Source organism: Protomyctophum bolini (genome assembly GCF_963924005.1).
Source record: "Protomyctophum bolini genome assembly, chromosome: 16".
NCBI classification, from domain to species: domain Eukaryota; kingdom Metazoa; phylum Chordata; class Actinopteri; order Myctophiformes; family Myctophidae; genus Protomyctophum; species Protomyctophum bolini.
This window is the reverse complement of record NC_137877.1, coordinates 18,352,105-18,371,007: the sequence shown is the minus strand read 5'-3', so window position 1 is coordinate 18,371,007 and position 18,903 is coordinate 18,352,105. Positions and strand designations below refer to the sequence as shown.

The window sequence follows — 18,903 nt, the reverse complement described above, 5'->3', positions numbered from 1 at the left end:
TCACAGTCCCGACCCAAACACTGAGGAGGTAAAGTAAACGTGACGTTGTTGTGATTAAACATAATGTGCCACGAAAAATAGCTGTCCAAAATAGCTTTCCATAGATGTCCAAACATGATCGCCTCGTTCGGCCAACAAAATATATCTCCCTCCCTTCACAGAAGCGCAGCGATGCCTGTTTTATTCTTCGTCGTACACGTGTTATGCTTGCATGCTGAAAATGGCTGATCTACAAGCTCACAGCGCGTTGCGGACGCAACGCGTTGCGTCCGCAACGCGTTGTGAGCTTGTCGATCAGCTATTTTCAGCACGTGGAAATAAGCAGGCTGTGAGAACTGAGACCCTTCACAATAAAAGCATGCAGCATTCACAAGTTGGCTCATAATAAAGAAAGGAAAAGGATTAGGTGGCATTCATATGAGCAATTTTTTTGAAACTGAGGCTCTGTCTCTGTCCTTTTCTTTCTCTTTGAAGTTATTTGATGAGTGCTGTCATGTGTGTTTTTAAAAGTATATTTACTTTTACGTTTTACTATATATTTAATATATATATATATATTTAATATATATATACACCCCCCCCCCTAGGTGTTCCCCGATATTTTAGGGCTATGAAAAGTGTTCCCTGGGACAAAAAAGGTTGGGAAACACTGCCCTAGGTGACACAGAGAGAAGAGGCAAATTTAATTTGCTTGTTCTCTTGCAAACTAAATTATATTAGATTTATTCTCATAATGTTCTGCAGATTGGTTCCTATATGCTTCACCTTACCCGAGGAAAGTGAAAAGAACAAAGCGCTTAAATTGAAACATTTTATTATCAAATACAGTCAGTGAGTATTCTCTGGGGTTTAAAGGAGTGGAAAAAAGGCTATTACCAGAAACGTATACTGTAGCTCAAAATCCCATATCAGCAGGGATTTGTCAGAGGAGAAAATTCAAGCTCGCCGTACATATAAGTGCAGTGCTATTTCATTCAACGCTTGTGACTTGAAATCTTAACTTGAAAGGTGTGAGACGGTCATTAGCGACATTGAAAAGTTGTGCACCCCCCCCCCCCCCGCCTGCCTGAAAGCCAGAGCTTCAAATGGCCATCCTTTTGAGATGCAAATGAACCTTATTTCTGAATAAAAAAATAGATTAAGGTCTTTCTTAAAACTGTAAGCTCCTATAATGAAATGGATAGACACGGTGGGACTCTCATAATCTCTGAATGTGAAATGTTCTCCACCAAGCTTTAATTTGACATTCCTATACAAGTATTCATACGTCTGTCTGTGCATGTGCCTATACCCTATATACAGAATGAAAGTGACGGATTCAGAGAAGGCTTTTTTTTAAATGGCCTGGGATTTACAGTCTTGATTTACTTTGTCCTCCCTTGGCGGTGTGTCCTCTCTCTGTCCGTTGTCCTTGGTTGAGACACGCAACACATTTTGTTGTCGCTGGCGGACAGAACCCATATTTATATATCTGGTTATCTGGATGTTTCCCCCCGCATACATTAATGGCAGAGTAAATACATAAATAATCCTCCCACTGCCAGCTTTTATTTATTTGTGTTTTTCCCCTTACCTTTAAAGTAGTCACAGAATATTTGTCTCCACTATAATCGATCCCCCAGTCGTTGCAAGTAGTAATCACAGAGCCTTTATCTGCTTTAGCGAACATACAGCATCATGTAGCATGCTGGCCGACATACCCCGACAATGATACATTTGTATTTGGCTGCGGACCCCCTATCAGAACATGTTTTGTGCAAGGGAAGGGAAGATTTGTGTTAAATATAAAAGCTTGTAGATCTGCTATCTTTGAATAGCTAACTTCTCAAGTAGTTTTAAAAGCAAGTGCTCGTGTAATTTAACTCATATTTCACTTGTAGTGGAGTCATTATTTGACCAGGAATAATCTATCTTAATTGTACTAGTACTGTGGTTGAGTACTTTGTCCACCACTGTAATTTCCCATCCATCACAGTCCACCAGCTGTGCCAAATGCATGTCCATCAAACTGTCCATCAAACTGTCCACTATGTCCGTCTGTCCGCAGTCCATCAAACTGTCCATTATGTTCGTCTGTCTGCAGTCCATCAAACTGTCCACTGGCACTATGTCAGTCTATCTGCAGTCCACAAAACAAAATGTCTTGAACTTCACAGGTCCGCAGTCTTGTCTGTTTCGTGGGTCTGTTTTCACAGTGTTTTGGCCATTTCCTTCTAATCAAGCAGCAACGTACCTTGCTTAACGTCTTAAATAACTTAGTATAGTTTTCCACCGTTAACTCATTAATAACTGTCACCATTTTGCGCAATATCGGCAAACCCTGGCGACAGTAATTTTCTTAAGAAAGTTTCTCGCTTTCGACCACCCCCTTTCCCCTAGCTTGGTGCCCTATAGTCTGCACCCCCTAAACCCTTGTGCATTAAGCCGGGCCTGACTGGGGGTGCTCAGCTGAAATGAAAGACGTTCATGGGAACCACATGCTATAGGCAGCATCTCCACGGGGGGCAGCAGCAGCAGCAGAGGCGTCGCAGCGGGTTCTTCCTCTTGTAGCGCGCCGCCAGACGGAACTTCTCTCCCGACACCTGCACGTAGTCCTGTGTGCGCTCCACGTTGCTCTGGATGTGGTCGATGTGAGCGCCCTGCTCCTCCACCATCATGAAGATGTCCTGGAACAGGTCCCGCAGGTCCTTCATGTTGCTCTCCAGGTTCAGTAGCTCCTGCCATGCATGGGGGAGAGGGGGGGACGTGCGTGAGTGGTGGGAGGCAACTAAGGGTTATGGTGCATTCACACGGGCAGATGCAAAGATACAGGATACAGTCTACCATTCATTGTCAATGGAAGCCAGCAATGTGAAGCTACAAAGCAGTGTTTACTTTGTGGCGTTGTTCGATCTCGGACAGCTGTGAACGCGTTATCCTGGCGTCGTTCAGGAGGTTCTCGTTGAACACCTCCCATTTCCCCGTGGCCACCATTTCGTCCACCTCGTCCTCGGTGACGTCACGTCCCAATACCTCCAGCTGTCTGATGATGAAGTGTTTACAGCGGTCCTGCTTGGTCACCAGGCCTTCGTTGTAGCGACGCATCACCTACAGTATAGAACATGCAACAGCAGAACATAGACATTTCACCTATACTGTATGTCACTGAACACCCAAGGCTGGTGTCTGGAACGCTCAAAATGCCTTAACAAGTCAAATGCTCTCAAATGCTTGAAACTCGTAACTTGTGGTTGAAAGTCTATAGATTTAGAAAACAAACCAGCGCCATTGTTCTTGTGAGGCATCATGTGTGTTGGTATTTGTGAAATATGTGCGATATCATATATGCACAAGGTTTGACCCACACCCTCCACATGTACACAAAGTATAAGCTTTGATATCATATGCACAAGGTTTGACCCACACCCTCCACATGTACACAAAGTATTAGCTGTGATATCATATGCACAAGGTTTGACCCACACCCTCCACATGTACACAAAGTATTAGCTGTGTAAGCATAATACTGTCAATGTGATTTTCTTGCCGACTCGAGGATAACAGGATGTGACTGTTGAAGTACAACTGTCATCATGTCTGTTAGAATGTTTGAACGTTTTCTATTCATTCCTATTCCTGTCCTGTCCTCCTTCTGTATCAGTCATCATGACTCTCATGTCTTTCTGTCACACATACTGTATTGGGATATTCTCTGTGCGTTCTTAAAACGTAAACCCTAGTTTACCCGGGTACCCCAAACAACATGTGTGGGGATATGTTGGGGACCGCGTGTGCATTCTCAATATTTGTAAACAAATAATTGGCCTATAAGTGCTATTTTGGCTCCAGAAATAGCTTTCATGGTTTAGCATTCAGACTTGTTGAAAGTGTCATCCCTAGTCAAAAACTCCTATAAGATTTCAAAAATCCTATTAGAATATTATAGGACTTTACAAAGTTCCAATAGAATCCTATAGGATTATGAACATTTTCATTTTTCAAATATTCCAATAGAATTTCTATAGGATTATGAAGTTCCTATGATGTTGTATACTGTAGGTCCAGGTAGCACAGTCGAGCTCTCACCTTTGGACCACAAGTTCATTGGTTCGATCCCGGGCATCCCCAACTCAGTGTATGAGCACCGCTTGGGTGCCGCATGTGTAAGAAGATCCTATTGGATTGGATGCACGTGGTCAGTGTTAGCGTTACTGTTGGTACCTGTTGAAAGTGGCGGTGCAGCGCTGCGTGCTGCGAGCGTTGGATGCGCGTGGTGACCGAGGCCGGCCCCAGCGTGTCCTCGGTGCTCTGGGCCGTCTTGGCCAGAGCGTCCAGGCGGCGGTGGAGGCTCTCCGCCTGCAGCTTGATGTCCCGCGTCACGCTGCTCTCCTTCTTCATCACGCTGAAGCGACGCATGGTTGCCACCAGAGTCTTCTGCTGCTGGCTGAACTTAAGGACCTGCAGGACATAATACTGTAGTTAGACAATAGACATGTATAGTTAAAATACGCATGGTCACTATCGGAGTCTTCTGCTGCTAGCTGAACTGAGGACCTGCATGGAGCAATTGAGTATATAAAGTAGATGGCGGACTGCCCCTCTCCAGATGTTTATTTCAATGGAAGTTGCACAGTGGCGTTTAAAGCACCTGGAAGAATGCTTTACTTCTGCATATACTCCTACAGTATATACAGGTTAAATGTTTGTTTTTAGTCCCCGTTCGCAAAGTGCAATCATCACCGTTGTGCAACAGTCCCGAACAGAGCAACAATATTATTACTATCTACTGCCAACTTGGCTATAATGGTGTGTCTCGAGTCTCTCGACAGCTTACAGATCTGTTTATTTTGGGCACATATAACGAGGCAATATAATACTCAGCATTTTGAAAATCAAATGTAGCCTATTTGTAGCCTGCAGTGCACTGTAACATTGCCTGGTCATCATACACTTGCTAAGTTGCTTGTTACGTGTATAGCGTTTACAGAGTTATATCACTTATATGGATCGTTTGGTGACTGGTGATGTTGATTAATGATTAGGTTATTCATCGCAGCAAGATAGCTCAGTGAAACATGACGAAAAACTGACGCTTCAGCTATCGTGTGATAATCCGATTGATTTTATAAAACATTTACTTAGCATAATCGTTGGGCCTGGCTCGGCCCGAAAACGGGTCGTTACCGATCGGGCCAGGTCAGGTTCGGGCAGAGTTTGAGAACTTTACCGATGATAGCCTACTAATTATGGTTCTCAAACTTAATTTGAAGGACCCCCATGACTCTGAGATTGTACAAATAGAACCAAATGGACCCATACCAACAGTTATTGGCCACTAGTACCAGCAGAAACACCTCTTGCTTTATTTTGGTGTTTTGAAATTTAATTATTTGTTATTGTTAGATCCACAATTTGGATGAACCTAACCAGACACCTAGCCATGTACCGTACCTCTGTCTCCAGCCTAACCAGACACCTAGCCATGTACCGTACCTCTGTCTCCAGCCTAACCAGACACCTAGCCATGTACCGTACCTCTGTCTCCAGCCTAACCAGACACCTAGCCATGTACCGTACCTCTGTCTCCAGCCTAACCAGACACCTAGCCATGTACCGTACCTCTGTCTCCAGCCTAACCAGACACCTAGCCATGTACCGTACCCAGGGCTCGACGCTTAGCATTTTTCCAAGTAGCACGTGTGCTCCTAAATTGAAAAATCTAGTAGCACACAAATTATTTTAGGAGCACGATGAATGATGATAAGAGTGCCCCTCACTTCACACATGTTTTATTTTTCTTTAATAAAGTGATGATGTAGGGGCGGGCAATATGGCAAAATATTATATCACAATATCTTTTCAGAAATGATCACAATATTGATATTCATCTGGATATCATATTTTTTATATAATCAATTTGTTTTTATACTGATTAGACTATTAGTTTGGTATGCAGATGGATAGATAGATAATCAATTTATTTTATGAATAGATGGACAGACACTGTCAGACAGACTATCTGTTTTTATCTTGTTTTTATCATGTGAGTGTGACATTTAGTGCAGAGGCTACTCGATGGTGAATTAGTATTGTAACATTCTCCTTGGCTTTGACTGCTTCAGTTCAGACAGAACAACGGACATATAGGCTGCCTATACCTCGGCGTGGTGGGGGGGTCTTTGCCTTTTTTACGTTGCTCGTTTAGCAGGGCTGGACCAGGGCTATTGCTCGTTATGCAGGCCAGTGAGGCCACTGACTTATGGACCTGAGCTAGCCAATGACTAATATATCCAGCCAGGTCAGTCATTCGTATTGCGCTGCTGCGCACACGCTTTTGTAAGCGAGGTGCTAAGCAAGGCTTGTTTTGGTATATCAATCAATCCGTCCACTCCATGTGCGTGCGCATGTGCACTCTTTAAGTACGCGGCTGCACGCTGTTTCACCCACGTTTGTTAAAAGTTATATCAAGTGATGTTTTAACATTGCAAACTTTCTAAATAACTTTAATATTCAACGTGTCGGGGTCCTAGCAACTCCTTCTGTCTTCTGTGCTACCATGCTATCCTGCTTGCGCAGCAACCATAGACTGTAAAAAATATGGACAAAGCGTTCCCCGGGTCTAACATGAACGTAAATTGAAGCCTGTCATTTTTAGTAGCATATGCGAGTACCTAGTCGCACTGTCGAGCCCTGACCGTACCTCGGTCTCCAGCTCTGAGATATCATCGCGGATCCGCTGCGTCTCTGACAGGAAGTTCTCAATGACTGGCTCCTCCTCGAACAAGACGGCCTCCGGTTGCGTGGTGACCACGCCCACCCGTACGGGGTCGTCGGGGTCGTGGTCGAAGGGGCTGGCAGTGGCCTCACTCTCCCCCGCCTCGCTGAACTCCTGCGCCCGCTGCCGCAGCTCGTCCAGACGGTCTCTCATAGCTGCTTGTTGTCTCTCAGGACTTAAATGTTTGTATGTGTGTCCTACTCCGGACGCTCGATCCTTAGGGAACTGGTTGGGTCTGTGGGACAATAAGGGATACAATCAGATTATTTACTAATCTAGACTATTGGTAAATGGCGCATTTATATAGCGCTTTTTTATCCAAAGTGCTTTACAGGTACATACAGTAGATTGTGCATTACAGTACATTCACCCATTCACACACACATTAATACACCGATGGCGGAGCAAACCATGCAAGGGACCAAACTGCTCATCCGGAGAAATTAGGGGTTCAGAGTCACTACTCTTCTCACTAACTCTGGGGGAGCCCGGGATCAAAATGGGATTGAACTGGGAACCTCATGGTTTTCCCTAGCCTTGCGTAAGCCAGCCTTCATCTGCCTTTTCAATGCATATTTACCCAGGCCCGTCTCAATTGTGGGAGGACTTCACGGTCAAAGTGGTGACGAGCCAACCAGATTACTGTGGAACCAGGCTATAACCAACCAGGTTCCAGTATGCAAATATGGGGCGAGACATTGCAACAACACTGACGGGGACAAGACTAATATCCACGCAGTGATATTGGTATTGCTATGCGAGGCTAGGTTTTACCATCCTGCTGCTCTATACTGGCCACTCTACCCCTGAGCCCCATTGGCAGTTGCTTTGTTTAACCACTTAAATGTTACTTTAATGTTTTTCAGGCCAATGACCCCTTAGCTGAGGGAGAGATAAAGCAGGGACCCTCCCATTACATAGTGTAATAAAATGTTGTTGCAGATTAAACCTTTTCATTGATTTCATAAATATAATCATAGACTTGTTTGACAGCACTGTCATCAGTGTTGAGTTTGATTCATGTCCATGAGTATTGTCAGACATTGAAAAGTTAAAACCCTCAATACTTGAACTTGAACATGTAAGATGTGTGTCACTGATTAATTCCCCCCGAAAATAAGAAACAAAGTATATGTCCCTTGTCGGTTCAATAAGGGACACGTCTCCAAATGGAATATCAAGTTGCAGTGCAGGCAAACACAGCTGGAGATGAGTGTTCAGTGTACTCTGGCGTGTCCGCAGTGAGTCAACGCTTTATCAAAGTTTGTTTGCAGTGTCATAACCGAAACACGACTCAGGCATAACTGATGAGGCATGTCCGCATTCCGCCAGGGAACGCGGGGTTCTGGGGAGAAAAATAAAAAATAAAATACAGTATTTTTAACTGTATGAAAACAGCAGCAGATGAACGAGCACAAGGTCTGCATGCATGCATGCATCATCGGTTGAAATCAACTTAGGCTGCGGCTTTCCCCCCCCCCCTTTCCCACGAGAACTCATGTTTGTTTTTGAACCACAGAGTGTTTCCCCCTGTGCGTGCAATCATCTCCGCTCATCTGAGATGATCACAACCCTAGGAGAAGTGGCCTTCTCTGGGAATACACGCACGCACACACACACACACACACACACACACACACACACACACACACACACACACACACACACACACACACTGATTTGACTGCTGTGTTCAAAGGTAAAAGTGTACATCTCTTGACAACTGCTATTGTCCATATTTCACTGACAACAACACTCATCTCAGTCAGGCTTTGTTTGTATGGGTTTTTCCCCATAAAACGATTGCCCTGGTTCATCATATGATCGATGGTGGCGGGCAAAAATACCCCATTTGCAAGCTCACAACTTGTCGCATCGTGATGCATCAAATGCTTACAACGACATGCCCACAATAGAATGCATGGCTTTTGATGATTACATCATATGGCAGCAAAGTCTATGGACTTAAATGTGTTTAGGGCAGTAAAAGATGATGTAAGACGTCATGTGCCCGATACAGTGGGCGGCCCTCACTTCAAACAAGTGTTATTTTGTTTTTGAGGGGCTCTAGCCCCTCCTATACACAGGTTTAATGTTTGTCTTGTCTCCAACACAAACATTAAATGCCATTAACATTGAACAGAGTTTAATGTTTGTTTTGTCTCGGCATCGGCATGTCAGAGGAAACCCTGGCCAACAAGGGACCACGATTCTTATAAATTGATGTCATATGTGATGTTGGTAAAGCGCCCCTACTTCACATGGGTGTGATTTCTAAATATTAAACCAATGAAAAGGTATTAACAAGAGCTTGTGTAAAATAACTACATTGGAACACAGAGGTTATTTTTCCCCATTTCTTAACATACGAGGTTTCCTCCAGCCAGCGATGATATTCTGACATGTAGATGTGCTTTCTGTGAATCAACTGTGACACGTATTTAGAGAGAGAGAGAGAGCGCAGAGCGGCCATCTACTATACAAGTGAAAAGGTGTACCCATACTCATTCTTCATGCTCTATCTCCGACCGAACCACACTTTTACCACACATCTCTATATGCAAAATAAATTCGCCACCCTCCCCGAACTGACATAGCCTATTTTTTAGCCGTTCAAGTTTCTTATTTACTCTGCAAATATTACTTTTATGAAAATCACGATCGAGCCAGCAGATAAACGGGTGCCACAACACGCCGAGAAACAAGGAATTTAACCACGCTACTTGCATACACTGCAACTCGCTTACAATTCGCAAACCTGGCAACACTGCCTGCCTCTTACGTCACCAGCTCTGCTCCTCCTGGCCTCCGTAGTCCGTCGCGCTCACAATCTGTCGCAGCCATCTTGCTTTTCTTTTGGATGGGCGAGTGGACATTTAATGCTAATAAATTAATTATAGGTCCAGCAAGCAAATCATGATGGTCTGATTGTGCTCAATAGGTCACAATAACATTCCGAAATTAGGTGTTGTGTTTTGTATGGCATTTTCCCCAGTAGTAGTTGCATATCTATCTCAGCTTTTGCCTGATAGCACACATGCTAACGTCAGCAGCCATAGCAACATACAGTGTGCGCAGACATAACATGAGTTGTTTACAACACAAACACACGGCCTTTTCACCACGCAATACACACAACAGCTCGGGAGTTATTAAACCGAACGTGGACGCTGTTTCAGTGTTACATTTGCTGCGCATATCGGAATAATTGTAACGGCATGCATGATAAATGTAACAACGCTAAAAAACACCATTAAACATATCGTTTTCACCTTAAAGCTATTACATTTCATTGAAGCAACTCCTTAGCATTGTTTTCATACCATGGATGTGATAAGATAATGTATCAAACATAAGGGAAATATTAAATAGGATCGGGTGTACCAGTTTGGCCATTTCTTTTTTTTCAATGGGGCAATACATTGATTAAACAAACGTTTGATTGATTGAGTTGTACAACGTTATACAACCCTAAACTAATTTTAGAATACACTACACAATACAATACAATTTTAGAACATATTTTGCACGTTCCATTTTTTTACTCAGAGATCCCTTTAGCTACACATGTAATATTTCCAGGCAACGGACCTACACATGTCAGCTACCATAAACCACTTCAAGTTATTAGGACGAAATAACTGACAGGAGTGACGGTGCTGTGCTGTGAGTAAACTAATAGGGGAGAGCCGCCAAGGATGTAACATTTTGCACGTTTCATTCTTTTACTCAGAGATCCGTTTAGCTACACATGTAATATTTTCAGGCAACGGACCTACACATGTCAGCTACCATAAACCACTTCAAGTTATTTTTTGGATAAAACAGGTCGGGAGTTATTCAACCGAACGTGGACGCTGTTTCAGTGTTACATTTGCTGCGCATATCGGATCAATTGTAACGGCATGCATGATAAATGTAACAACGCTAAAAAACACCATTAAACATATCGTTCTCAGCTTAAAGCAATTACATTTCATTGAAGCAACTCCTTAGCATTGTTTTTATACCATGGATGTGATAAGAAAATGTATCAAACATAAGGGAAATATTAAATAGTATCGGGTGTACCAGTACCAGTTTGGCCATTTCTTTTTTTTCAATGGGGCAATACATTGATTAAACAAACGTTTGATTGATTGAGTTGTACAACGTTATACAACCCTAAACTAATTTCAGAATACACTACACGATACAATACCATTTCAGAACATATAATATTGGCCAATATGTCAAATATGTAAATATTACATATAATGGCATTGAATGGAAGCGGACCATTTGTAACACATGTTACAAATGACCCGCTTTTGCAAGTTTTCTTTGCAGTTGCTTACAGACCAGAATGAACGTGAATTCCGTCTAAACACGATGCAAACTAATGAAGAACATAAGCATGAACACATCCATGTGGATTTTTATTCACCAACACCAAAGACAAAAATTGTACCACACATATACTCCAGGTGTAAAATTAGACGCATTTTGAAGGTAAACACTTCAAACTTCAAACTCCTGGCCACGTAGAGTACGTTGCTGTACACATACTGACGCGATGGCGTCATGGTGGCGTTGACCAATCAAGATATAACGTCCATGTTACAACCGTGAAGCGTTACAACCTTGGCGGCTCTCCCCTACATTTGTTACTAACATTAGGTTGTGGCGAAGTAGACACGTGGCCAGCAGATACTGTGTTTTGGACAAACAGGCTAGGTATTGGTGTTGATTTGGGTCAACTGGACAAACAGCGTGGTGTTGTTTTGTGTCTGTGTTTGTGTTGGAGCGCCTCAGTGTGGCCGTACAGGTCATGTGCAACCTCTTCCACAGAGAGATGGAGACACTAAATCTCAGCTGGACAAACATGTTTGCATGCATGCATCGCTGCCTTGCATGCTGTGTGCTACTGTTGAGTCTGTCACTTACTTTGACTGATTTATGGCATTGTCTTTCTGTTAAAATCCAACTATGTTAATTTAAGAACTCTGGGCATATAGGTCATTGTTTATTCACTGTGCACACGTGTAGCCTATTGTATGTCAGACTGTATGTCTGTCCCACAGTCACAATCCTTTAGTACTTAGGCTGTGGAAATATTCAGGACAAAACAATGGTACATTTCCAATAACCCATTCGTTACTACATGTGGAGTCAACTCCCGCCATTTATTTCTTCCCATAGTGCGTGGCAAAGTCGCTCTGGGATGAGTGCGCGCGTAGCGCGCACGAAATTCTAGTGATGAAACAATTGCGATACAAGAGATAGTGTCTGGGATTCCTGTGACTACTCAAGTGTAAATAGCAACAGCATTTCTCTGCAATCAGACTGAAAACGAGGAGGAGTTGTCCGCTGTAGGCCCGCTAGGCATTTGCACTGCACACACAGACATCAAAGGAGGCTTGAGCCCCTGCCTGGCTTTTACCCGTCTGTGAAACAACGTTTGCTGACTCCAGACCATGAATGCACCATTTACTATGCTGAAAAAAATGCCATACCCGAAGGCAGTATTCAGGGGAATTGCCTTTTTCCAAACTCTCCCGAACTTGAACCCAGCATTTTGTGTCGAGATAATGTTTCCTCTGTGTAGAAATCCATGTTGTATGCCACACAAAGTCACGCGCTATGAGCTTATATAAATACATTCTTGCAAATCTTTGAATATGATAGGCTATACATGTGTTTTTGAAGCAAACATTTTTAGCTCAAATCTTTGCTTCTGGAGGTCTCTGGCACAAAACATTTTCAGATGGGGGTCCGCAACCAAAAACATTATGTCAGAGGTCCTTGACATGTTGGAGGACCACTGCCCTAAGAGGTGGCGGTCCGGACCCCCAACTGAACACCAGTCAAGCAGTGGTCCTCAAACATTTTTGGCTCAAGTCACTCCTATTTTTGGCGTAGATTGAAAGCGACCAAGTACAGTGAATATACTTTAGAGGGGAAATTAAGTGGTTAAATGGAACTCGTACGTTCCAAATAGTATGGAAGTATTCTGGGGCACACCCCTGGACTTGCTTCACGATACCTTAAGGCAGCAGTTCCCAAACCTTTTTGGCCATACACCCCCTGTTACATCCTGACCTAGCTGACACACCCCCCCACATGGAAATATAAATTGCATAAGCTATATAGACATATATTTCCTATTTATCCATATATGCACATATATGAACCTGAATATGGCATATATATATACCGGTATGCAGCATTATGCTATATTCTGCATATACTTGTTAATATATTTAAAATTATTCCATAGCACCACCATTAGCCTTTTCATCTCGCGCACCCCTTAGAAGGCACCCGCACACCACAAGGGGTGCACGCACCACAGTTTGGGAACCACTGTCTTAAGGGTTCCACGGCACTGAGAACCCTATGTGAAGTGAACGTGTTGATTGGTAGCAATGTGTTAATTTGGTGGGAAAAATGGAGCAACTGCAAACTACACCCGATCCAATTACCACCGGATAGGTTTCTGCGTCTGCCATTGACATATAAGCACATATTTTTCTCAGCTTAGGGGTGTGTGTGCTGCATGGTGTAACCATTACAGTCTCTCGGGGGCAGATCTTATGAATATAAAAGTTTCTATTGTTCTCTAAAGCTGTCAACGGCGAAGCGAGAATAACTAGTGGCTGATGTACTCCAAGGTTCTCTCCTCCAGAGCTTATTAAATGAAAAACACAAACAACAACAACAAATCAGCTCAGTCCTACGGCACCTGTGTGTGTGTGTGTGTGTGTGTGTGTGTGTGTGTGTGTGCGCGTGCGCGTGCGTGCGTGCAGACACGCGTGTGTTGTGCGTGTGCAGGTGGACATTCGGAGGGCTGTCTCCCACCGTATGCGTTGTATTCTCTGCTGTTATGTTGTCAGTGGAATCGCAAACACAGACTGTCACAGCAATGTGATGTGATCTGATCTAGGACAGTGGTTCTCAACCTTTTCAGGCCAGGTGTAGCAGATGGCCTCAAAAGTCTTATGTCTCCCCTGGTCCATACTGTAGTAGTTAAGATATTGGACTTTCATGCGGGGACCCAAGTTCGAATCCCGGGTGTTAATCAGGCCGTGACCTCCCAAAACAATCATATTTGAACTAGGGCCCCCCCACCCTGACAAGCACTTAGAATTTAGAACAGTTGAGTCATTACATTTTGTTTGACTTGTCCCACAGATTTTTGAAGTGAAAATAGCCCATCTACACACCTCGCGAGTGAGCTTGTAGATCTGCTATTTTCACATTTGTTTTGCCTTTTTCTCGTGAATGATTTGACTATTTGGTCAATGTTTGACCAGTTAGTATAGTTTGTTGATTACTTTTGATGCAGTAATGGTATTTTTATTTCTTTGGGGAACCTCCCCAAAATCATGTGGGTACCCCACTGGGGACCCTGACCCACAGGTTGAGAAGCACTGATCTCTACAAAGACACTTACCTCGGTACTGCTAGTGATCTATGTCAGTCAGTCAGTATGTTGTAGGGTCTATGTTCCCACGCAGAGCAGACCAGCATAACACAGCCTCATGGTCCAAATCCATGCACGCGTTTTCTGTCCAACTCCACCACACTCCACCACATCACTTTCCCCCATAGTACTCCGGGTCATACTCCTCCGCCTCCTCCTGGTTATCCATCCATCCGTACCTGCCGGCTGTTCATCGGCTGTGAAGGACAGGTCGTCGTCGTTAGAGGCTCATTGTCATTACATGACAACTAACGGAATAACGGCTTAACTTAACGTGACTGTACAGACGATGATAATACAATGCTGTTTAAAGAGGACTCCAAACTGCAAGACCTCTTCGGAGTCTTCGGATTTTATTTCAAGCTGTGCCACGGTTTTAAGTCCTCTTGTCTAAAATCTTCCAAAATTAAAAAAAGAAATGATAATAACAGATCTACAAGCTCTCAGCCTGTCACAATGTGAGGTTTAGATCTGCTATTCTTAGCTGTTTTTTTCTGACTTTGTTGAATCTTTAATTCGAACAAACTTGTCACTAAAACTACTAAAATACTAAACTAAAACTAAGCCTTTTCAGAAAAATAACAAACTAAAAAACTAATTTTACTAGCAAACCGGCTTTATCACAACTAAAGTGAAAATGAAAACAAAAAGTAAAGTAACAAAAATAATGGAGAAGATAAACTTTACAAAGCACCTTGCTTGGTTTCAGAGTTATCAGTTAACAGGACCGGATAACAGTCGACCAGGATATGCACTAAGGAAAAGAAAAGGAAAAACACTTGTGGATGAAAATCTGGTGGAGCCAGTTTGAAGCCCCTCCCCCTTCCTCGTGAAGTGGGCCAGGCCTCTGCCAGTGAGCTGGGACCTGAGCCAGGCCTCAGCAAATGAGCGAGGAACTGCTTGTAAGCAGAGCAGTGCTTTGCTGCCTGTCGGGCAGAAACCTCATATCTCCATTATTTCAACTTTTTTTTATCCTTCTATAAATTAACGACCAACTACTTCATCATAGTGGTTCCCAAACCTTTTACCCCAAGTCCCAAAAGAGAAATCAATACATTTGCGAGGTTGCAGATCTGCTATTTTTTATAACTTCTTAAACATTTGTTTGCTAATTTCGATTATTTGCACTGTTATTTGTGAAATTATTTGTGATTATTTTAGATTTTTCATGCATACCTCATGAAAAAGGGTGTGGAGTTTCGTGGAAATCTTTAGAAAAACATGTAATGACAAAAATGTGGAAAACCACGAATAAAGGGATATTCACTTGGGACCCATGGAAATGGATACGCGACCCACAAATGGTTTCGACCCACTGTTTGGGGAACGGTGCACTCACTACATTGTCACACAAAAATAGCAACCATAGCAGATCTATGTATATATTTTGACAGTGACGGTGAAAGTGCGTCTGTGGGTTTTTATAAATATTGAACCAATATGAACAAGAGTTTGTGAGAAAATAATAACCACATACAGTACAGTTATAGGGTCCATTTCTTCACTTTCTTCTTCCTGAAAAGTATAACCCTTTTGCTGGACATTTTGAGGTTTCCATGCGACAGAGACTCGTGTGTTTATGTGGAGAAAGCCACAGTGACGTGATAAAGTAAACCACAGCCTGGGGAGAGGCGGCTTGTCCTCTGCCTGGCAGTGGTGCCAAATAACCAAAGTACCAAAAAAGTGTACTTTAGTAAAGTTTAGTACACCTTTGAGGTACTTTAACTTTACTTCAGCGTGTCCAGTTTTAAATATTTTATTTTTGTTCTATTATATCTCAGAGGGAAATGTTGTATGTGCTATGGCACTAAGTTATTTAAAAACGTTTTGACTGTACCCTGTACTGATTACATTTCTGTTTGACTGTACCCTGTACTGATTACATTTCTGTTTGATGGTACCCTGTACTGATTACATTTCAGTATAGTATTCAATCAATCAATCAAACGTTAACCAATTTATCCTTATTTCATACTTCATCTAATTGAAAATGTAGCAAAGTTGGACACATCTTTGAACAATTTGAGTACTTAATTCTCAAATTTGTACTTTGTAGATTAGTTCTACATTGTGTCATTGATACTTTTACTCAGGTAAATGTGAGTAGTTCTTCCATCGGTGGCCCGGCCCTGGGGTTGAATTGGGAACAGAACCGCACAATGAAAACGGAGCCAGCGGTAATGCATTGTGCTCCATTGTTGAGGACACAACAATGGGGGATTATAGAGGAAGGCGGCCGTGTGTTGGTGACTCATGCGCTGGTCTGTGGACTTTATCTAGACTTTATTTATGTATCCGTCTAAGGCTCTGGGTTAAGGGGGCTCCGCTGTCACGCTCCCTCTGCCCCGGTGACTCCAGCTGACAAGTTGTTCAGAGAGAGAGAGAGAGAGAGGAGGGGGGGGGGGGTGGGGGGGGGGGTGTATTATGTTAGTTCCATTGATCAAAGCCTGAACACAATCAGATGGATTGATCATGAGAATTAAACATGCTTGGAAAATGCACGTGGTGTGATGACAGTGCAAATAGGTGGAGATTCAGTTCTATAATGACAATAAGATGCTGTTATGACAACATGACTACAGGAACCGGTTTCTGCACGTGTCATCGCACTTCCATATCCATGTGCACCAGGGGGCCTCCACAAGTGTTGATTTCGTCGACTAAAACTATGATGAAAAAATGTTTGCCGACTGCCTTTTTTCACTGACAAAAACTAAATCCAAACTATAAGCTACAGTATGCTAACTTAAGAGTAAATATATTGACAATTGTGGTGAATAAAAACTAGACCAAAAGGTTAAGGATGGACTAGAGGAGAAGAGATCCAGTAGAACTGAAAGACAAGTCACAAGTAGCTCACAACGCGTCACAACGTTGTGATCTTGTAGATCGGCTATTTTCAGCAGACGGTGTAGTGCCTCAGTAGTCTATGATCACATACAGAAAATACCTAGCATCAGTCTAAAAGAATATACTATTGAAAGGATACGATGTACATTGAAATGATAGGATAACGGGTAAACAAATTAACCCATACAAGTACTGAATATACGTAGTTATGGCATCAAACGTGTATACACCCATTATGCAGAAGGTTTTCTCCAAAATAATAAAATAAAAAATACATAAATACATCATGTAAAATAACCGATCTACAAGCATGCACCTACTAATCAAAAATATATACGTTTTCAAATAATTGTAGTAGAGTAAAATAATTTGCCTCTGAGATGTAGTGGAATAGAAAGTATAGAAATTTGGAAATACTCCAGCAAAGTAAAAGTATACCTAAGAATTACAGCACTTGCATGTTACTTAGTTACACCGGCCTGGTGTTAACCCTTCTGCTAATGATGCAGTCAGCCGTGTGTGTGTGTGTGTGTGTGTGTGTGTGTGTGTGTGTGTGTGTGTGTGTGTGTGTGTGTGTGTGTGTGTGTGTGTGTGTGTGTGTCCGTGTCCTGTAGCACAGCACAGTACAGTGTGAATCACACCATGTGTCTTATGTCACCTACATATTGTTGATCTCTCTCTCTCTCTCTCTCTCTCTATTATTATTATTGACTCATTGACTTTCAGTGCGCACATTAATCAAGCAACCAAGACTGCCTTCTTTCATCTAAGAAACATAGCGTGCATTAGAGCCTACCTGTCCCTAGAGGATGCAAAAACACTCCAGTTTTATACCTTTATGTATGAAAGGTGCTATACAAATAAAGTTTATTGTTATTTATTATTATTATAATTGGCCTATTAGTAGTCTATATCAGTGGATTTGAATCAGTGGGTTCCAAGTGATCCCCAGCTAAATGATGGAGAGTAACCAAATGGACCCTTATTAGATATTTAATTAATTTCTCAGTCCCTCACTGTGCTGTTCCATACAGTAAGCCTACTAGCGATCCAGAATAGATAAAAATTATCGGAGCGACCCAGAGCGGCCCTCACTAAATGTATCCACATTATCGCACCCACCATGGCCACCCACCCTCTTGCGTGTTTTCTTCTCTTTTCCAACGGTTCAAAAGCTATATAATGTGAGTTCAATGCTTTCTAGTTAGAAACCTTTTCCGCAAGTGTTTCCATACGCCATTTGTGCATTTCACTTTTTCGATATAGCCCCAAAATCCACCCCCTTCAAGGGGTGCAGTACTTAGCCCCTCTTCCAAGCGCAAAAGTGTTTTTGCAAACACATTGAGTTATTCACATGTTTCCATTCAGGATTCAGTTCATGTCCTTATTTGTCTCTCTTGCGACATCTCTCGCCCCCTCTCTCTCTGCCTCATTCAGTCTCATGTCTTCATCTGCCTCTCTCTCTCTCTCACAAGCACAATGTCTTGGTGAGGTGAATCTCGTATGCAGCATTATTGGCTCTGGCTGCAAAAGGCTGCTTAACACACACAGGCGTGTCCTGGTTGTCAGCTAGTTCCTGCTACAGCGCTGCATGCAGTGTATACACAATGCTCGCTACTCAGCTTGACAGAAGCATGTCGAATATAAACAGTGGTTCAAATAATTGGCAAAACACTAACATTTTATTGATAACACAGCATAAAAAACCGAAAACATTGCTCCCGATTGGCTTATAGGAATGTGACAAAAACTAAAAACAAAATCGGCATGAATTCAAGGCTTTATGGAGTGTGTAGCCGAATGTGAACGAATGAAAATAAAAGCCTGGGTACTG

General features: G+C 42.7%; 1 protein-coding gene across 2 annotated transcripts; it reads right to left on the bottom strand.

Annotated features, from left to right (window-relative positions):
• Nucleotides 1–797: 797 nt before the first annotated feature.
• Nucleotides 798–14,951, bottom strand: stx19 (syntaxin 19). Of its 2 annotated transcripts, none has more exons than XM_080786353.1 (5): nucleotides 14,190–14,951; nucleotides 6,680–6,989; nucleotides 4,201–4,437; nucleotides 2,875–3,087; nucleotides 798–2,717 (listed from the first exon to the last, which is right to left on the bottom strand). In XM_080786353.1, the coding sequence occupies exons 2-5, from the start codon at nucleotides 6,905–6,907 to the stop codon at nucleotides 2,481–2,483; spliced, it is 915 nt and encodes a 304-aa protein (XP_080642479.1). In that variant the 5' UTR covers nucleotides 6,908–6,989; nucleotides 14,190–14,951; the 3' UTR covers nucleotides 798–2,480. The 2 variants fall into 2 exon arrangements, with proteins under 2 accessions (XP_080642479.1, XP_080642480.1); XM_080786354.1 differs by having other exon boundaries at nucleotides 6,680–6,979.
• Nucleotides 14,952–18,903: the final 3,952 nt, after the last annotated feature.